This window comes from Eumetopias jubatus, unplaced genomic scaffold, assembly GCF_037043125.1.
Source record: "Eumetopias jubatus isolate StellerSeaLion01/CBP00866 unplaced genomic scaffold, mEumJub1_p1.0 scaffold_8, whole genome shotgun sequence".
In the NCBI taxonomy this organism is placed as follows: Eukaryota; Metazoa; Chordata; class Mammalia; order Carnivora; family Otariidae; genus Eumetopias; species Eumetopias jubatus.
In genome coordinates, this window is record NW_028274814.1 from 38,212,935 (window position 1) to 38,235,012 (window position 22,078).

Genomic DNA, 22,078 nt, shown 5'->3' on the forward strand with positions numbered 1-22,078 from the left:
TTTCCCTCCTGACAGCAGGGACTGTGTCATTACCACTCTTACTAAGCTTGCATCTTTAAAGGTTACTTATGGTCACCAACTGGCCAACCCATGTCTTTGCCATGGCCATTATTTTCCTTGGCCTGTTTGATGCCACTGATTATTCCCTTCTTTTTGAAACTCTCTCCCCCCTTGTCTCTGTGACAGATGTACACCTGTAGTTCTTCCACTTCTGCAGTTAGTTCTTTGCTTTCCTTCTCCTCCTTCCCTTCTGGATCTCTTTTAATCTGGAGAATATTACAAACACAAAAAAAATGCAGTTGCTGCCCATGGAGAGCTGTAAGCTAGATGGAGAGGCAGACATGGAAACAGCTAATTGCAGAAGTGGGTGACAACGTTCCTAAGAATTATGCCCAAAGAACGGTGGGAGCATAATGAATGGTGGGAGAGGAATGTACATGTGAGCTCTGTCAGTGGGTGAGGCTTCCTTCTGCTCTTTTATTCAGTTAGTCTTCCTCCCCTTGTGTGGCTGTGTCTAACTCTGTTTTTCTCAGGAAATTCATTCACTCCCTCCTAAAGGCTCAGTAGTCACCACCATTAGATGAGCCCAAATTTCCAATTATACTTTCTTTGCCCTCTATTTTAAGTTCAAGTCATACTGCTCTATAAACCTACTAGATATTTCTGCTGGGTTGTCCTACCTTGCATCTCCTCACACTCAAGAAACCTAAACCTGAACTCATAGCCTTCTCCCTAAAGCCAGTCCCCACAAGGCTCAACCCTGGCTTACTTCTTCACCAACTGCAGACAGTTCTTCATCCCATAGCATACCTCTTCCCACTGCAGCCACTGCTGTCCTTGCCATCTCCTGCCTGGATTGATTCACTGGGCTCCCTGTCTCCAGTTCCCTTCCACTCCAACCTATTCTGCAGCACTGGCCCACTACTCATCCTAAAACTGCCCTGTTCAGAAACCTGCAGTGGTTCTATCACAGAGGGTAGATCTGAACTCCCTTTTACATGATCTGCATTTGGGAGTACCCAAAATTTATTTGCAGAAAAAAATGAAACCAGGTTACAAATATCGTAAGAGTAGGTTCTAGCAAGAAACAGGTGGTTACCAAGATTGGGAAGGAGAGCAGTGGTGGGGAGGGCCATCTTGAGAAAGAGATGTGATGATGCCAACCCAGTGGCCTGAAGGGAAGGATCTAGGGACATAACAACTCTCACCTCACCCTCCTCCATCCTACTGAGCTCTTGCTCTGCTCCCTATTGGTTGGATCTAACTGAAAGCCAGAGAGCAAGGCAGCCTTTTGCTGTACTCCATCTGGTCAGCTCTCCCAGGCCTGACAGCAGAGTAGAGAAGGGTGGAGAGTAGATGTGGTGGGGCAAATGGAACAACGTGGGTAGTTGGCAAGGTGTCACCATCACCATTCTCTTAGGAGGAACTAACCTATTTGGAAAGCTTCTGAGTTTTGTGAGTCAAGAAGTCCCCTCCTGAGGAGGGTCCTCTGACTCTAATTCACTAGCCAATCAGAGTTGGTCGTCATCTTCTAAAGACATACCTGACTGACATTTAAAAATGAATGCTCCTATTGGCATTTCTGGTTGTGACTATCATCACCACCATCACCACCACCACCACCATCATCAACAACATCAGATTGTGACTATTGGTCTAAAGCTTACTTCTGATTCACATGAACCAGTTTGGCCTGGCTAGAAATCAGAGGTGTGATAAATCTCACAGATTATGTTTTGTGCCTTCATTCAGCCAATGGAGAAATGAACACTTTTAATGGTTCACGGGCTTAATGGCTTTCAAAAGAAAATAGGTCTAGAAAGGGAAGGCAGGCAGTTCTCTCTTGGGTTAAGGAGGAAGTTTATCACACTGAGGTTCAAGGGTGCCTGATGTATTTTCTTATTGGAAAAGAGTCTTCCTATTAAAGGAGGAAGAACTCTTGCCTGGATAGCTTTCCTACAGTCTCAAGTTTTATTATTTTTTTACATGTTCTTATTAAAATGTCTTTATTCATTAGAGGGTTCCATTTCTTTTTAATTTAACCTTTCCATATTAATAAATTTATGCATCTCACAAGTGGTTTGATGAACACCAAAGGAGGACTGTTGCCCTAGGAAAGGGATGGCAAATACTGTGTTGCCTAATAAATTAAAAACTATAAGAGTAATTAAAATATCAACCTTCATGTTGAATTAATTTTTTGTATTAGCAATATGGGTTGGAAAGAGAACTTCAGAGAAAAAAAGGTATTTAAAATTTCCTGATATTGGAGGAAAACAAATAAGGCAAAATGGAGACAAGATGTTCCAAAGTGAACAATAATGATAATATCAGTTACCATTTCTTGAGGACTCAGCCTTTGCTGGGCATTGTGCTAAGTGCTTTACATATATCATTTCATTTCTCCAACGATCTTGATAAAGATAAATGAACTGAGGGTTAGGCAAGACAGATAACTTGTCCAACATGACACACCTGGAGCTGGAATTAAACACTAAGCAAAGTTTACTTTAAAACCTTAACTGTTAGCTACTACCCAGGCAAGAATGGCAGGTATGCTGTACTACTTTCTGACCCTGCGCTGTGCCAGATGTTGTTTTCCATCATGGCCTCTTCCTCCTGTCCCAGATGGGGCCTTCTCATCTTTCTCAACGGTATCTCTCTCATGACAACTCTAATCCACTGGAAGTCATTGGGATCATGATTTGCCACCACTGTATATGCTGCCTCCCTACTGGTGACAAACTCTATCTTTCTGCTACAGGCAGAATAGGAAGCAGACTTCTTTTGGCACTTGCCAATGACGTAGAGGCCTGGGCCTGCACTTTTTCTTTTGCTTTAAACCTTTTTGAAAAAAAATTGTGAAATACAGCATACATACTCTCAGAAAAGTGCAAAAAAGAAAGAGGTTACAGAGTATAGTTTATCACAAAATAAAGCCATATAACTCTCACTCAGGTCAAGAAATAGAGTATCACCAGCTCTATAGAAGCCCCGCTCATGCCCCCACCTGGTAGTACCCCCTCCTCATCTAGATAAACACTATATTATACTTTAGTGGCATGTTAAAAAGTACTATTTTTACAAAAAAAGAATCACAAGTCTATCAATAGATGTAGAAAAAAAATTTCATGAAATTCAGCATTTATTCTCTAATCTTTTACATTCTTTTCTGTATTTCCCATTCTTTTGATTCTCTGTGATTCATTCTCAATATTTTCCCCTGATCTCTCAATAGTTCAATCATTCTGTTTTTAGCTGTGCTAAATCTTTTCTAAATCCATTCATTGCATGTTTCATATTTGCTATTGTATTCTCCATATCTTTTTATATTTGGTTCTTTTCCATATCTTCTGGTTTTCTAGAAAATTATCAATCTTGTCTTTGATCTTTTTGAATAAAATAAAATTATTTTCAAGTCTATATCTGATAATTCCAATATCTGGATCCCCTTTGGGCCTATTGCTATTGTCCACAGTTTCTACTCATTTTCATTCCTATCTTGTCTCTTTGTGTGCCTAGTAATTTTGTATTGTGGGTTAGACCTTATTATTGTAAAATTGTTTTTCAAAATAATTTGAGAACTTTGATGATGTTCTTTCTCCAGAGAAGATTGATATTTGTTTTTGTCAGGCATTTTTTTTCAAGTTTCAGAAAAGAGATTTAGATTATTTTGTTCAGCCTTTCTAGTTGTCCTCAGTAGGACAGTTGATCCAAATTACCTCATGTGCCATTTCAGAATGCAAAAGTGATCTGTACTTTTTAAGGAAGACTACCTAGGGAAGTCCCTTCATTATAATTTTCCCTATTACCAGATCCAGGTAACTGGGACTCTGAATACAGGGACATATTAAAAAGGGTAGGAAAATCTCTGCTAGTCAAATTCTCTTAGTGCCAGACCCTGGATAGAGCTTATTGGAGTGAAGTTTCTGTGGACTGGCTAAATATAGAGTGAAATACCTGGTAATAAGATTAAACAGGAGACAGTGATGGTTTGGTTACCGTCACTCCTCACTCTTACTCCTTCTTTCAGAAAAGTGTAAAAGGTGCAGATTTTAGGAAAATTGAAAAATATCTCCATGATTCAGGTGGCAAATGGGACATGCTTACAGTTATCAGGTTATCAGGTTGGATGAGTTACTAAGATAGTCCTGATTTTATCTCTCTCTTTTCCAACAAACACCATTATACCCAGGCAACTCACAGCTTTCTCTTCCCTAGCTGTTCTTGAGGTGGAGTTTAACAAAGAGACAAGCTTTTTTATTGATGCCAACTTATGGTGACTCCGTACACTAAAGTCAATCTTTCTATGAAACTCAAACAAAATGTTCTTAGGATTCCAGACTTATTTATTTCCCTTTCTGGCTCAAATCACTAGTGACTCAGTGGAGGCTTTGGCTCTGATCAAATCTTCTATATAGGGGAAAATCTCCAAGCATTATGCTTAGTGTTTTGTTTTGTTTAAAGAGATTTCAGATTTACTGGAAAAGATTGCCAGACTATTTTCTCTTCTGCTTCTAATAGCTGTGTGACCTTGGCAGTTATGTCACCTTATTGGATCTAGGTTTCAACATCTTTAAGAGAGGATATTAGATGAGAAAGCCCACTCTGGATCTAAAATTTGCTGGGTTATTTTCTAAATATCTTAAGAAAGATTCTAGTACTTTTCCTTCTTCCAACTATCACAGTGCCTTATGTATAGTAAGTCCTCAATAAATGTGTGACAAATGAATTAATATGTAACTTTTATAATATAACACAGAATTATATATTACATAAGAAATAATTCCATATATAATTTATATGTTTGGGGACTACTTTACATCTGCTAACAGAGTAGTCATCAATTTTGAGATTTAAAAATCAAGTACACTTCCATCCCTAGCCATTTTGGAGAAACTAATAGCATAATAGCCCTTATACCATAAACATTAAAAAAAAAATGGGCAAATAATATTATAGCATAATAGCCCTTATACTATAAACATTAAAAAAATGGGCAAATAATATGAGGAAATTATTTTCAGAAAGTGGACATAAAGCAGCACAGGGCTGTAATCCCTGAGAGAACTGAAACTCATGAGGTAAACACCACAATTCTGTGACTGGGAACAATTTTCTCACTATAGCACCAAGAGCTATAGTCCAAGCAGACAGACCACTGCAGGCCCACTAATCTGAGAAGGCAGAGATCAGATCAGAATTTGGGCAGCTGTAGTGGCTGTGGTGTGACATCAGAGAAGAGGCAGCTGGGTAGATAAGAAGCCCTAGAAGTTTGTGTAGGGGTTCCCTGTGTGTCCATGGCTTAGGGCTAGGTCATGCCTGTGCACAGTGAAACCACTGAGGGCTATCAGATAGCAGCTGTTACAGGGTTAAAAGCAGAAAAGAAATACTATAGGTGAAGCAGTGCTGAGGAAAGAGCAGTGTCTGTAGGATGGCATTCTGGGCCTGTCATAGTGGAGAGGTCTAGTTAATATCTCATTAATACCCTGGGAATCTAACTGAGACACCAGAAAGGTACACCTGGAATAAGTAACCTACCCTACAGTAAGACTAACTCTTTTTTTAAGAAAAAAATTTTATTTATTTACTTGAGAGAGAGAGAGAGAAAGATAGTGAGAGAGAGCACAAGAAGGGGAGAGAGGGAGAGGCAGGCTCCCCAGTGAGCAGAGAGCCCAACATGGGGCTTGATCTCAGGACTCCAGGATCATGACCTGAGCTGAATGTAGACACTTAACTGACTGGACCATCCAGAGGCCCCAGTAAGACCAACTCTTGACAAAGCCTGTAAGGAAGCTTTGACAAGATCTGAAAGGAAAATGGAGTTTAGAGGTTGAAGGGCTTTGGCTTTTAATCAGTTTGCACCAACAAGCGAAAAGCCAAGCCTACAAAAGTTCATGGTGGTCAGTCAGTAATTGAACTGCCTGCTGAACAATCAACACTCTTAGTAAGATGATAGAATCCAGTTCTCTATAACATATTATTCACAATTCCAGTATTCAGAAGAAAATCACTAGCTATAATAAATAGGAAAATGTGATACATAATCAAGAAAAATCTTTCAACAGGGAGCTTAAAATGAGATTGCTCAGATGTCAGACTTAGCAGACAAGGATTTTAACCAACTGAGCCACCCAGGCGCCCTCAGACAAGGATTTTAAAACAGCTTACAAATGTTTAAAGAATTAAAGAAAAATATATTAGAAGAATTAAAGAGTTATATGGTCTTAAAGAGAAACAGATAGGGAATTTCACAGATAAATTGAAAACATAAAAAGAAATCAAATGGAGATCCTATAAAGAGTAACTGAAATGAAAAATTTATTGAATACATTTAATGAAGATGAAGTCAGCAGAGGAAAAAGTGAGTGAACTGGAAGAATAATCAACAGAATTTATTTGATCTATGAAACAGACCAAAAAAAAAAAAAAAAAGAAAGGAAGGAAAAAAAAACAACCTGAAGAAAACTGAACAAAGCCTCAGGGACCAATGAGATAATATAAAATCACTTAACATAGTATAATTGTGGTCTCAGAAAGGGAAGCATGAGCTTGGAGCAAAAAAATACATAGATATTTGAAGAAATAATGGCCTCAAATTCCCCAAATTTGATGAAAGCCTTCAACTTATGAATGAATCTGAAAAGCGCAGAGAACTCCAAGTAGGAAAAATATAATGAAAACAACAAGGGACATTGTAGTTAACTGCTAAAAGCCAAAGACAGAAAATCTAGAAAGCATTCAAGAAAAAAAAGAAACATGTACAGGGGAACCATGATAAAAATATCAATACCTTTCATCAGAGACAGTGGAGGCCAGAGAAAATGGAACAGCATCTTTATAGTTCTGAGAAACAAAATGTGTCAAACAGGAATTGTATATCCAGCTAAAATATTCCTCAAAAACAGGATGGAATAAAGACACAAGCAGAGAGAAGTCTGCAGCAGCAGATCTGTGTCATATAAATCCTAGGGTGGGGGGAAATGATACCAGAAGAAAACTTGGATCTACAGAAAGGAATGGAGAGCACTAGAAATGACAAATGAGGGGGTAAATATAAAAGACTATGCTTATGTTTTTTCATAATTTACTTAAAAGGAAAACTGACTGTTTAAAGCAAAAAATATATTAACACTGTAGGATGGGGTTTAAATACATATATAAGTAAAAAAGACATATAACAATCACACAGGACGGGGGTTTGGGTAAATGAAATTATACTATTGTTAAGTTATTACATTTGTGATACATAATTCAAATGTATGAATTTTATTGAATATAAATTATACTTCATTAAAGTTAATTTTTAAAAATCAATTGCAGTATTTCCCCTTTTCTAACCAGTCCAACTTGGAGCCTGAGGTAGGTAGAGAGTTGGACACACAGGAATACTAATAGCTAATATTTGCTGAATGCTTCTTATGTGTTGAGCACAATTTTAAACCCTTTATGAGCATTTATTTATTTAATTCTCACGACAACTCTGTGGAGTAAATGCAGTTTTAACCTCCATTTTATAGATCAGGAAACTGAGGCATATAGCTAGTAAGTGGCGGCTCTGGGAATCTGAACCCAGGTAGTTGGACTCCACTGTCTATGTCCTCACCTACTAATTGTCATGGATCAGCAGGAGGAAACAAACCAAGAATAACAGGTACCTGGGGCTCATGCTCTGTGTATTGATCATTTCATGGGACACTGACCCCACTGTATCTTCATTTTCTAACCCCTCATTTTTCCTTCCAGCACTTATAACGCATGGGTCACTTGTAAGCCTAAGTGGCCTTTATTATTATCATTATTTTAAATTAGGTTACAGTCACCTTGCTGCTGGCTATTATTTCATGTTTAGGGATCTCCAGGAAAGGGCCAGGCACAAAAGAGACTCAATCATAGAGCTTGCTGAGTTTAGGAAGCTCTTTCTCCTTCTGTGAGCTGCCACCTGCCACAGTCCTGGGCACATGATCAATGCTTAATAAATATTATTGACTGGGACACCCTGGGTGGCTCAGTCGGTTAAGCATCTGCCTTCAGCTCAGGTCATGATCCCAGGGTCCTGGGATCAAGCCCCACGTTAGGCTCCCTGCTCAGCGAAGAGCCTGCTTCTCCCTCTCCCTCTGCCTGCCGCTCTGCCTGCTTGTGCTCTCTCTCTCTGTCTGTCAGATAAATAAATAAAATCTTTATAAATAAATAAGTACATATTGTTGACTTACTATATGACATGTTCTCCCACCTCTGGCCTGATTGCTAATGTCTTGGGAGCTAAAGAGTAAAGGGATTTGCCAAAGGTCATGCCCTGTCAATGGCTGCATCTAGAATTGGTGAGTAAAAAAAAAATTCTCAGGGTATTGCTGTTCTCTGCCATTGAAGCATGTGATGATATGGCTCAGAAGAATTTTAGGGTTAATACAGTTTAACCCTTTCACTTCCCAGATGAGGAAACTGAAGGTCAGAGGTTAAACAATAAGGTCACTTCGCTGGCCAGACTTAGATCCTGGTTTCTTCACCTGCAGACCCAGAGTGCCTTCCACTTTTTCACAAGTCCCTAGGTGGCAATGATACCATTTCTCATTAGCCCCTGTAACCAAAGAGGTTCTCACCAACCATCAAAATGTAAATAGACCAGCACCCTAACTATCAATTGTCCTCAATCTTGAAAGCCACATGGAGCATCCTGATGAGAAAATGTGCCCTCCTCTAAACCACAGTGACCTGAGTCCTACAGGGAGTATTCCTGACTTGGGAAATAGTCTGAACCCATCTCTGTTCATTACTCTGGGAGAAGCACTTGGGACTATATTTGCCTATCTATAAATTAGGGATAATGTCCCTGCCTTCCTGGACCACGGGGCTGATTAATCAGCCAATAAAGCTCTTGCAGTCTGAAAGCCTTGCACTGATGCTGAATATTGCTTTTAGTTGGTGGTAACCCTAACATTTATCACCATCTACATTTTGTTCTTAAATCAAAAAGGGACATTTTCATCACGGGGGAATGTCTGTGCTTTCCTTTAGTAAATATGAGAAGTTATTGTGTGATTGGATGCATTCTTTGTCATTATTATTTTTTAAGCTGCTGTATGTAGAACACCAAATAATAGAGATTTTCCCAGTTTAGTCAGGTACTGTTACTGATATCCAATAACCTCTCAGTAAAACTCCATGACAACAGGGCCTGGAACTTTTGAAATATGCTCATTGTTTAAATTAACTTGTTTTGCTGCATTTGGGTCATCTTCCTTTCCTTACTACGTGATGCCGTGGCTCATCACAATCCATAACCTCTCTCTTCAAGAGGTGGATTTAAAGGAGTCTGTTGCTAGATGCTCCTGGGGCTTGAGAGGTAAAACCTCATTCCTGTCCATGGAATACTCATCACTAATCTCACTTTGTAGATAAAGAAACCGAGGCAATGTGAAGCAGCGAACAGAGAGGTTCATAGCAGAGCTGGGGTTGTAACTGTGCCCCTGACCTCCTATTCTGGGGCATCTGGAAGGGAGGGGTCAAGAGCTCCCAAATCAGAGGAGGGGGTGCAATAGTAGAATCATGCTGTGTGACATGGGAGAGGGATGGGCATCAACTCCCGGCTGCCTTGAACATGACAGGTTTTGGGGGACCGGGGTGGGACCCTATTCTGAATTCTGTTCTGTTTCTGGTAGACAAGGAATGCCAACACCAGGGAGCTGACTTCAGACTCCTCACAGCAAAGCAGGCCAGCCAACCTGTTTGGAATATTAGGACGCCGCACTGTTTAGAGCTGTCCTCCAGAGGGTCTGCCCTGCCTTAGTGAACACAAGCAGAGCGGGCAAGTGGGAGGGAGCGCTGACAGTCCCTCAGGCCTCCCTCTTGGGGTGGCTATGAACTAATGTGTGCGAGAGAGCTCTGTGAGCTCCAAACGCTATAGGAAACTGGAGGGTCCCATCATGGGACTCCTATCAGTCTTCTTACAGGGGGTGTAGGAATTGAGTCCCGTCTGCCTGCCACCAGGGAACCGTGTGACTTCGAGAAGGCCATTTAAGATGTCTCGCTGCAGTGTTCTCACCTGTAAAGTGGAAACTTGGTTGGATCAGATATCTAATGTCCCTTCCCACTCAGACGTTCTTCAGGAATGGCACCATGAGAGGAATGCACGGAACAAGGCTTCCTGTTTTAGTAAAAGAAAGTAGCAGACGAGGGACCTAGAAGATGCTGCAGACAGGATTTCTGCATGGGATGGGCAGCTTCTGGTCCCTCCTAGGGAGAAATAGAGAGAGGGATGGACTTAGGCCCCTGCCCCCGACCTTGTATCAAGTAGCCTCGTAAGTGGTTTAAGGTCCCTCATTTCGGTTTTAGGTCCCATGACATATAAGATTCCTTTAGGACAAAAGGGATGAAAAGGCAGAGAAAGCAAATTAGAAAGTGAGGGGAAGAAGAGGCGCCAAGTCCAAGGAAATGAAAGGGAAGAGGAAGTAGAGGGTGGAGAGGCAAGAGGCCTGCTACTGGCAAGGGCCGTCAGCTGGTGTAGAGAGGAAGAGCGTGTGGAAGGGGACGAGACGCAGAGGCCAGGCAGGTCAGGCCCTTCAAGTTACAGGGAGAACAGAGATCCGGAGCTAACCGACCTGCCCAAGGTACCTGAGCGAGGTGGGCGTGAAGGCAGGGCTGGAATGAGTCTTCTGTCCACTTCAGGCTTAAGCCCTGCCACCTCACCTGCAACATGCTGGTACTTTATGGAATTGTTACATGAACCAGAAGAAAGGGAGGTCCGGGAAGGTGATGACACAGGCAGAAGAAACAGCAGGGGGCGGGGAGAGGACAATGTGCACTCAAGCCTCTGCTCTGACTCATGGGTCTTCTCTGGGTCGTAGGTTTCAAAAGCTGTAAATTTCAGGGGCTGAGTGACTTGATTTGCAAATATCAACTCTAGGCAGGCTTTCCCTCATCAAATCTGGAACAGTGAGGTGTCCTTAAATTCAGTGAGGGAGCTTTTGCTGGACCATCTCTGGTACCTGAGCACTCCTCCTCCCTTGCAGGGCAGGCACCCCCCTGGGAACACTGTCCTGGGAGCAGTAACGGTGACTGCAAATCCACTGTGGCCCACCTTACCGAAGAGCAAATTTCAGGCAGGATGGCATAACTGCTTTTGAACCATCAAAGTGTAAAAACACTCAGAAGAGTTGTTTTTAGCAGCTCTAATATGCCCCCAATGGGTCTGATTAACTGGCAGCGTTTGCTAATCAGTGTGGCCAATTTCACAGTTACTAATCCCCAGGAGGGGAGAAGCCATTCTGAGGGAAAAACTGCATTACGGGATGAGTATGGTTCACCTGGGTATTTGGGCGCTCAGGTGAGTTTGTAACTTTTGCAGCAGGAAGTCAAGAATGCATTCTCTCAATAGCAATAAAGGCAGTGTGGTAGGTGTTCTGTAGTGTAAGGTCTCTGGCAGAGTGCTCAGAGAACAGGATGCCCTGGACCTGGCCTCCGGAAAGGAGGCTGGGCAGGGTGGGAGAGGGTAGGCTGCTTTGGTATGGTTCTGACCCCAGCTTTGCCACCAGCTAGCTGTGTGCAGGGTGGCTTACTGAACCTCCCTGGAGTCTAAGATCTGCCATCCATTCTCATACTCTTTGAGGAGATTCCCGAGGCATTTTGCTGTCTCTCTGCAATGCAGTCTTTTGGATGTTTCCAGCGGAGAGGAAAGAACAGTCTATTTAGAAAACTGCCTTACTGGCCTGGCATCCAGGACCCACTGTGGTTTGCTCCATGCCGAACTGCCTCACCCGGTTCTCACTATGTCCTCAGTGGAGGACCGGTCCACACGGAGACCTACATGCTGGCCTGGGCTGGTGACCCAAACGAACGAGGTTTTCACCCCGAATGTCCTTTCATCTCTATCCCTATGTCTTCTACCAAAAACTTAAGGCTCATTTCAAATACTGTCTCCTCATAAAGCTTTCCTGGGCTGCCACAGTCCCTGGGAAACTCACCCCTTGAATCTACTTCACTAGCATACATAATGCCTCTCTGGTAGTTTTTGGTCTCATGTTGCTATTTAACTCTTAAATGTTCTTTACCATTTAAAGTATATTTCTTTTGGAGCACCTGGGTGGCTCAGTTGCTTAAGCGTCTGACCCTTGGTTTTGGCTCAGGTCACCATCTCAGGGTCGTGGGATTGAGCTCCGTGCTCAGTGCAAAGTCTGCTTTAGATTCTTTCTCCCTCCCACTCTGCCTGTCCCTGCTTGTGCTCTCTCTGTATCTCAAAAATCAATAAACAAAATCTTAAAGAAATAAAGTATATCTGTTTTGTCTTGATAGTGATTTTGTCGTGTTCTTCCATTTTACATGCCTTGTATAATATCATGTGATGGGATACAATGTAATGTAACCGCTACCATTTAACTGAGCACTTGCTAGAAGCAAGGCACTGTTTAAGTGCTTTGCGTGCATTAACTCGTTTAGTTTTTCTAACACCATATGAAATAGGTTCTACTGTTATTTCCATTTCACTGATGAGGAAGCTAAAGCACAGAAAGGCTTAGTAACTTATTTAAGGTCACAGAGTAAGTCGGTGCAGAAGCCAGGCAGTCTGATTCAAGAACTCTTGCTCAAAACCACTATGTCTTGTCTCTCCTGGCACTTTCTATCTGGTATCCAATCAACAGGTATTTGTTGGCTGACTGGTGTTGATTTGTTTTCAGGAAACAGTTCTAATCTCAGCAAGAAAAAATAGGAAGAAAGGGTTTGACTCCTCTCCACACATGGTCCTTACTGCTCCTTCTCACTTCTCAATTAGGAAGCAAACCCTTGTTTAATAGCTGTTTTCTGTTCTGTGTGATTCCAGAAATGACACTTTTAACTGAGAATCTTATAAATACTCCTATCACAGGGAAAGCATGTCCCATGAAAAGTCTCTATAGCATTCAAGTATCTTAACAGATGGGGATAGTATTCTATTTATCTCTGTGTCTCCAGGGCCTCATTTAGTGCTTGGCTTACAGAAAGTGCTCAATAAATGTTCACGGTGAATGGATGCTATTTTCTAAGGCTGGCTCTGGTTTTGCATGGAGGTGACTGCTCAATCCCCTTCATTGTCAAATCAAGTTGGCTGCTAGGAGTTTCTGTCAAAGACCTCACAAATCCAAAAAACACTTTGTCACCTCCATCTGTCTGATCCCTTTATTCAATCCACTCCTGAAAGTTCTTCTCCAGGAGGGCATATGGGATTGCATGGAAAGGAGGAAATGACCCTTTGCTTATTGCCCCACAAACAAATGCACTCCTGTTGTATACATTGCGAATATTTAATCACAACCCTCCATGTTATTCATAATGTTTGAACACAGTTCATGTTCACTGTGCAACATTTATTCCATATGGTCTATCCTTTGGTACAGTATGCATATGCCTCACAAGCAGTGGGAACTGAGATCCTTAATTAATGAAGCAAAATGGACAAAACTTTCAATTACACAGAATAGCATAGAAGGAGTCAATTAATTTGTACATCCAGAGTGAAATCACCTCTGAAAACTTATTGTGTACAACCCCAGGGCCACAGTCATTCTCCTTTCTCTTCATAATTTTCTAGAATGCCTCCCCTTATTTACCTTTTAGGATCTATTCCAAATGCCACCTCCTTCAAGAAACCTTCCTGATTCTTTATCCCCATTCCCAAAAGTGTGGCATCTCCAAAGCATCCTTGTCACAGAACTCCTCACATTTTTCTGAAGCTTTTTTTCTGAGGCAGGGGGAGAGCACTCTCCAATTTTTGTTCTATACCATCATTTCTTTGAACAGGATCTTTTCTTCTACTTTTCAGTCTCTTTGAGAACACACTTAGCATCTGACTCGTTTCTTTCTTTTTTTTAATATTTTATTTATTTATTTGACAAAAAGAGAGAGATCACAAGTAGGCAGACAGGCAGGAAGAGGGAGAGGGAGAAGCAGGCTTCCCGCGGAGCAGGGAGCCCGATGCGGGGCTTGATCCCGGGACCCTGGGATCATGACCTGAGCCGAAGGCAGACGCTTAACTGACTGAGCCACGCAGGCACCCCAGCATGACTCATTTCTGCATCTACTGTAACAGCTACCAGAATCTTCTATCAGGGGTGCACCCAGTAGGTTTTGTCAAATTAATATATGGCTTGCACCCTTACAATCAGCTCTCTCATTCCATAATCTGTGATCTTAAGATTTCAATGATGGGGCACCTGGGTGGCTCAGTTGGTTAAAATATCCGACTCTTGGTTTCAGCTCAGGTCATGATCTCAGGGTTGTGAGATAGAGCCCCATGTCGGACTTCATGCTGGGTGTGGAACCTGCTTAAGATTCTCTCTCTCCCTTGGCCCCTCCCCCTTCCTCTCTTTCTCTCCCTCTCTAAAAAAAAAAAAAGATTTCAATGGCATTTAATACACATATGGATGTTTAAAAAATAAGAGCAACTTTTTGGGTTTAGAGTTACATACCCACAAACCATCCAACTAACCTATTTATTATAAGAAATAACATATGTGTATATCCAAATATCACACAACTGTCACGAAGATCAAATAAGAAGAAATAAATACCCTCTGGAAATGCTAAAGAGGCATTTATAACTGGAAGGTGGTTTAGCATTAGAATTTGAGTGAGCTGGGTAGTTCTTAGTAACGGCTGCAGGTAGCGCTGCCCCTCAGCCATGAGGCGGCTGAGTAGAGGCAGTCATTCAGTCTACAGAGATTTATCTGGCATTGTAGATGCTGAGGATATAACAGTGAACAAAATGAACAAAAATTGTCCTCACGGAGGTTATATTCTCATGAGACAAGGGTAAAGTAAGTAAATAAACAAGTACATATACAGTGTGACAGATGGTGATGAGTAAAATGGGAAAAATAAAGCAGGGAGGGGGCACAGGAGATATGAGCAGGGCTGACATGGTTGGGGAGAGTGGGTAAGATGACATTTCTGTGGAGACTGGTCTGGTGAGCAGGCCAGCCCAGCAGAGAGCTGGGGAAAGGGCGTTGTGGACACAAGAAGCAGCAAGCGTGAAGTCTTGCTGGGTTTGGAATGTTGGAAGCATGGCAAGGAGGTCACGGAGGCTGGCAAGGAGGGACAGACAGAAGGGAAGGGTGGAGGGAGATGATTTCAGAGGGGAGACAAGGGAGACTGTGTAGGGCCCTGTGGGACTCTGGCTCTCATCAGTGAGGGAGGGGAGACTTGGGGGGCTTTGACCACAGCTGTGGTGTGTATTTTACAAGGATTTGTATTTCAAAAGGACCATGTTGGCTATGGTGCTGAGACTAAGCTGTGGCAAAGGGCAAGTGTGGAAACAGAGAATCCAGTTAGGAAGCTACTGTAATGATCCAGGTGAGAGGTGTTGGAGGTGGTAAGAAACAGGGAGTTTCTTGAAGGTATGGCTGATAGGATTTCCTGGAGGACTGCCTACAAAGGGTGAGAGAAAGTGGTAAGTCCAAGATTTTTGGCCTGCGTAACTGGAAGGATGAGGTTGACATTGACCAAGACAGGAAAGACTTTGACTTTGGGAAGATTGGAAGTTCTGTTATGGATGTGGTAAGTTCGAGATGCTGAGACATCAAATTAAAGGAATGGAATAGGCAGGTAGGTATACAAGTCTGGAGTTTAGAACAGAGGTCTGGGCTGGTAACATACAGTTTGTAGTTATTAGAAGACATTTAAGCAAGATTTAATGCCAGAAGGCTCAGGATATCTAATGCCAGATACTCAGGAACAGAGTATCCCTGAGATATAGAAGAGGTCTAAGGATCTAGACTGCAGCTCTCCAATGTTAAGAGGATGAGAACGTGAGGGGAGATCAGCAAGTGATTCTGATAAGGAAAAGCAAACAAATTAAGAAAGAACCGTGTCCTGATAGCCAAGTGATGACAGTGATTCAAAGACAAGGGATGATCAGCTGCATCCAATGCTGCAGCTAGATCAAATACAACGGCACCAGGGAACTAACCACTGGATTCGGTAATGGGGAAATCACTGGTGGTCTTGACAAGAGATGTTTTACTGCAGTAATGGGGGAGAGAGCCTGACTGGTGTGGATTTTAAGAAAGAACAAGAAGACAAGAATTGAAGACAACAGATAGAGGCAACTCTTTCGAGGAGTTCTGCTGAAATATGAAAGAAGACACCTAAAAGTTCTATGAAATGGAATTTGTCTAGGTTTATAGTGGTAGGAGATATTGCTGACATCTTCCTGGATGATATCAACCAAACTAGCCCAGGGTACTTGTTCACCACGATCTACATACTTTACTATTTAAAAGTCACACAGACACTTCCCAGGAGAAAGGGTGATGGGCTGGATTAGCCCTTCCTTTAAGCTCCAAAAAGAGCTACTCTGTTGGCGACCCATGGAACACAAGACACAGTTGTTAGCCCTATGCGTAAGCATGAAGCCACCTGCAAGACTGCCCACAACTGCAAAACCATCTCAGTGTGATCATCTTTAATGACAAAGCTATCTTCTTGGACTGCATGGCAGGTACTATTAGGGCCTTATCCTTGAGGTACTGTACCATCTTCTTGATGAGAGAATTCCAAGGTATGTTACCTCTTCCTGACCCCACTCTACAGTTCTACCATAAATTAAATGCATGTGGAGATGGGACACCTTCTTTAGGAAGTTTTTACAGTGGAACCCTAGCTACTGTATGTAATCTGATTCTCCTTTTTAATGCACTGAAGCATGAGTGACTCTCAACCATATGCACCTCTAATTAAGAATTTCTGTACTAGAGTAATTACTGTAACTATTTCTACTAATAAACTCCTCAATCTCTTTGTTTTAGACAGTACTGTTTGTTCACAATTATTCACCCTTGCTTCTCTGTAGGTACAGTATAATTCTGTGTCCCATTATCCTTGGGACAAAGATAGCAATGTGACTTGCTTTGGCCTCTGGAAAGTGAGTAGCCATGATATAAGCCATTTTGAGCAAAAGCCTGAAATATGCTTGTGTGGCTTAGCTCTTTGCCCCCTTTTTGAGCATCTGCCCTCTGCCATGACAACAACATAGCCTACTGGATGCTTCTTCAACCTGGGCTCTAGCTAAGCCCAGAAAAGTGGCAGCTGGCCGACATCATCATGTAACATGACCAGGTATAAATGTTTCTGATTTTAAGTCACTGAGAATTTGGGATTGTTTGTTCCTACAGCAAAAGCTGACTGATACACTCTTATTAGATTGTCAGATTCCTCAAGTATTTATTTTTTATGGTATGTCCTCATACCCAGAACAATGCTCTGAAAGTGTGGGCTCCTAATAAGCATGTACATAAGAGGGTAAGAGTCATTATGCCCACTGTAGTTTGGTTGGAAGTTTGGAATAGTTCATAGTTCCTATCACTGACACATTGGCTGCACCATCATATTAAGCTCCTTAAAGTCATGTTCAAAGTTATTCTCACCTTCCTTCTCATTCCTCGATTTTAGTCTACTGAGTTATGGCTGACTGACCAAGAAAACCCAAAGAATTTAGGCTTCACAAAAGGGAAATTGGATCTTGGCCATCATATTCAGTTGAACCTTGAACAATATGAGTTGAAAGGTGTAGGTCCACTTACAGGCAGACTTTTTTTGGATAAATACAGAACAGTACTGTAAATGTATTTTTTCCCACCATATGATTTTCTTTCTTTTTTTAAAGAATTTATTTATTTATTCGAGAGACAGCACGCATGAGAGAGTACAGGAGCAGGGTGGGGAGGGGCAGATGGAGAGGGAGGAATAGGCTCCCCACTGAGCAGGGAGCCTGACTCGGGGTTCCATCCCAGGACCCTGGGATCATGACCTGAGCTAAAGGCAGATGCTTAACTGACTGAGCTGCCCAAGTACCCCTGTATGATTTTCTTTCTTTCTTTCTTTCTTTCTTTCTTTCTTTCTTTCTTTCTTTCTTTCTTTCTTTCTTTCTTTCTTTCTTTCTTTCTTTCTTTCTTTCTCTCTCTCTCTCTCTCTCTCTCTCTCTCTCTCTCTCTCTCTCTCTCTCCCTTCCTTCCTTCCTTCCTTCCTTCCTTCCTTCCTTCCTTTCTTTCTTCCTTCCTTCCTTCCTTCCTTCCTTCCTTCCTTCCTTCCTTCCTTCCTTCCTTCCTTCCTTTGTCTGTCTTTCTTTCTTTCTTTCTTTCTTTCTTTCTTTCTTTCTTTCTTTCTTTCTTTCTTTCTTTTTCTTTCTTTCCTTCCTTCTTTCTTTCTTTCTCTCTTTTTTAAAGATTTTATTTATTTATTTGAGAGAGAAAGAATGAGAGATAGAGAGCACGAGAGGGAAGAGGTTCAGAGGGAGAAGCAGATTCCCCGCTGAGCAGGGAGCCCGATGTAGGACTCAATCCCGGGACTCCAGGATCATGACCCGAGCTGAAAGCAGTCGCTTAACCAACTGAGCCACCCAGGCGCCCTCTTTCTTTCTTTAAAAAAGATTTTATTTATTTATTTGAGAGAGAGAGAGCATGAGATGGGGGGGCAGAGGGAGAGGGAGAAACAGGCTCCCCGCTGAACAAGAAGCCCAATGCAGGGCTTGATCCCAGGACCCTGGGATCATGACCTGAGCTGAAGACAGACGCTTCACCAAATGAGCCACCCAGGCACCCCCCTGTATGATTTTCTTAATAACATTTTCTTTTCTCTAGCTTACTTCATTTTAAGAATATAGTATAACACCTATAAAATATGTGTTAACTGTTTATGTTATTGGTAAGACTTCTGGTCAGCAGTAGGTTATTAGTAGTGAAGTTTTGGAGGAATCAAAAGTTATATGTTAATTTTCAACTGCGCAAGGTGGGGGTCAGCACACCTAATCCCCACATTGTTTAAGAGTCGACTGTATACTGTTTCCAGTCCTAGATGCCCTAAATGGTTAAGGCCAAGTAGAAAGAATCTGTTCCAAAAGTGTTTGTGTGGCTTAGCTCCATGTTCACTTTTGAGTTTAAGACAGACCACAAACTTTGCCCAGGGGGCCCCACTGCAGAGAAGGCATTCCAACTCTTGCCTTCATTTATCTAGTAAATTCCCCTAACTTGTACAGAGACCATTGTAGGCATGGTGCAGGAATGGACAATACAAGGCACAGTTCTGGGCTTCTGGGGGCTTATAATGTAATTGAAGAGATGGGATATATTTGTAAAAGTCTAAGACAGTCAAGAGTTTTATACTAGCTAATCCTTTACAAGAAGTTGTATTGTATGATAGGAGAGAAAGTTGGTTAGGAAGTCCCTAGTCCTGCGCTGCTGCTGGTTAGTTAGGTTTCTCTGGGAGAATATTTTCACTAATCTGTGCACGTACGGAAAGAATAGAACAGGTTAATACAAGGTTCTTCACGTTTCTATGGTAAAGGCTCGGTGTTCAGAGGACCTCTTTGTTTTCCTGTCCCCTGCTCCCATCTCCAAGCTTGTCTGGTTTCAGCCCAGTCATAGGGACCTCTACCTTGAGTTATGGGCCAGATCTGATGGAGCTGACTTGAGAGGGAAAAATCTCAGCACGCAAGTCCAGAATTATGCCCAGATTGCACCAATTGATCAAGGAGCAGTGGAATGAAGAGCTCTCTGAAAGTTGACTTAATCCCCAAGAGCAACTGGGGTTGTGCTTTGTTGGGGGTGACGCTGGATGCCCGAAGCTGCTGTTTTCAGTGCCTGGGGTTCATCCATAGTGGGGCAGGCTTCTGGAGGAAGAGGTAGAAGACAGGCTGTCCACCGGACTGATATCTGGATAGACAATATCTCTCCAACGCCCTCTGGCCTGATTCAGAGAGCTGAACACCCTCCACCCTTGGGCAAAACCAATTCTCACAAAGGCAGGCAGCCTGTCCATAAATAGGACTTCTGAAGCCGGAAATGTCCCATTTGACATGAAAGAAGGAGAGGGTTGAGAGAAATGGCAAATAGAACTTTTTGAACATCCACTGATGCTTTTCTGATTGTTCTCTGGAAAAATACAGAAAGTAGAGATAATCTCATTGGCTAAAATACTTTGAGCCTGAGCCTCAGGGATTAGCCTTTTCTGCTCACCAGGCTCCTCTGCTGCAAATGTATTTAAATCCCCAGCCCAGGGCCTGGGGAGGGAGTGGGGGTGGGGCTCAGATGGCCAAGGGATTTCTTTCTTGGGGTAGCCTGTCTTCATTTGGCTGTTTAGCTGCTGTGGATTCTTTCCAGGGGTTTACAGGAGCTGCGGCCACAGTGTGTTCTCATGGACTCACATCAGAGTTAGGTTCTTTAAAGCAAAGGATTTCTTTTAAGAAAAAACACCTCCGTTTATATGGAATCAATTTCCTGGCAAAGTGCTCCTGGCAACTCAGCACAGGACAGCAGGGGGTGGGTGACAAGATACCACTATGAACCAGAAGAATGGCTTTACTTACTTGGGACTCCAGACACCAGGCGCAAGGGACGCAGCACACGGAATGCCCTCAGTGCCTTCACGTCAAATCCAGCTCCTTTCCCTCCCAGAGCATTTGCCCCGTCGGCTTTGGTTGCTTGTTCTAAAATTGCACTAAAAAGCCTAGAAGAGAGGAAGGGGAGATGGAGCTGTCAGACCCTGAATTCTCTGAAGGAAGCTTGGGAGAGCAGAGTTTGCAGGCATCCCTAGCCCAGGAACCAGAGCAAGGTGTGTGCGTGGGAGGGACCGTGACCTAAGATGACATCCCCTCAGTGTGGGTATTGCTCAGCCAAGGGCATCACCACTGCCCAGAGAGGTCTGAGAGGTGATGGGCGGGCCCTTTGCAGTCATAAAGCCGTGCACGAACACAACTGGTTTTGTGTAAGCTGGGTGGCCTGGACAGAAGTGTAAAGTTGCTAAAGTTTGCTGGAGTGTCTCTGTCCCTTTGCAGTGCCCTCTCTCCACTCCATGGTTTCCTGGTTCCTGCCCTCACGTGGCCAGGAACCACAACCACACCCTCTCTCGTCCCCACACACCTCCATACTCCAAATGATTCCCCTTTGATTTTGCCTGGGCACAAATAGAAGATCCCATAGACATCGGCTTTGTGCTGCAGATACAAGGATGGGAAACTAACTACTGGCTTTAGCAACATGCAGACTCCTGAGACGTTGAAAACATGTTTTGGAGAAGTGATGGGGACAAATGCCTAATGGATACGGGCTCAAGAGAGGATAGGAAGAAAAGTCTGAGATAGCTCTAAAAGAAATATGATGCAAACCACAAACACGAGGCATATATGTAATTTAAACTTTCTAGCAGCCACGTTAAAAAAGTAAAAACGGGCGAAATTAACTGTGATAATGTATTTTATTTACTACAACATAACGAGAATATTATCATTTCAACTGTAATAAATACAAAGAATTTTTCATGAGATGTTTGTTACTCCTTTTGTGCTAAATCTTCGAAATCTGCTCTATATGTTACATGGACAGTGTGTTTCACCTCTGATTAGCCACATATTCTGTACTGAGTGGCCGCATGGCTGGTGGCTGGTGGCTACAGTATAGACAACACTTCCGAGGAATTTTGCTGTAAAAGGTAGTAGAAGAAAAAAGATGGCTGCCAGAAGAGGGTGTGGAGTCAAGAGAGTCGTGTTTGTTTTTAAATGGGAGATCCAGCGGCATTTTTATATGTGACAGGAGTCATGCAACAGAGACAGACAATCTGACCATGCAGAAGAGAGAGAACAATTACTGGAAGGATTGCTATCCTGCAGGAGGCAAAAGGGATATCTTGCACCCTGAGGGGTATTGGCCCTAGATAGGGGAAGGGTGGTTTATCATGGTTCAAGTGGGAAGGTACATCATAGGGGTACAGATGTTCCCCGTGGTTACATGTGTTTTCTCAGGGAAACAGGTAGCAAGGTCATCGGCTGAAAATGTAAATGGGGAGCAGGTATTGGAAGTTTAAAGGGGGAGGCTAAGGTATAAAAGACTCACCAAAGAAAGTGGAGGAGTGAATGGAGTAGCACATAGAATAGGGTTGCCAGGTATCATCAAGGACCTATTTGAAGTTGGTGGTCACAAGTGTCAAGTGAAACCCATCAGCTCAGCTTTGCAGGTTTCTCTACCCCTTTTAGTGGCACAGCTTCAGGTACCAGATGGATTTCCATCTAGTTGGATTTGATTAGGGTTGGTGTTTTTCCAAATGAGCAAGGTAAGTGAAG

At 42.6% G+C, this 22,078-nt stretch overlaps 1 protein-coding gene across 14 annotated transcripts in view; it reads right to left on the reverse strand.

Annotated features, from left to right (window-relative positions):
- Window positions 1-22,078, reverse strand: part of CACNA1C (calcium voltage-gated channel subunit alpha1 C) — a 720,546-nt gene that overhangs the window by 230,306 nt on the left and 468,162 nt on the right. For all 14 annotated transcript variants that reach the window (XM_088025853.1, XM_088025852.1, XM_028121052.1 and 11 more), the window contains exon 5: window positions 20,330-20,469. In XM_088025853.1, the coding sequence (XP_087881979.1) occupies window positions 20,330-20,469 (140 nt within the window). The remainder of the gene's footprint in view (window positions 1-20,329; window positions 20,470-22,078) is intronic.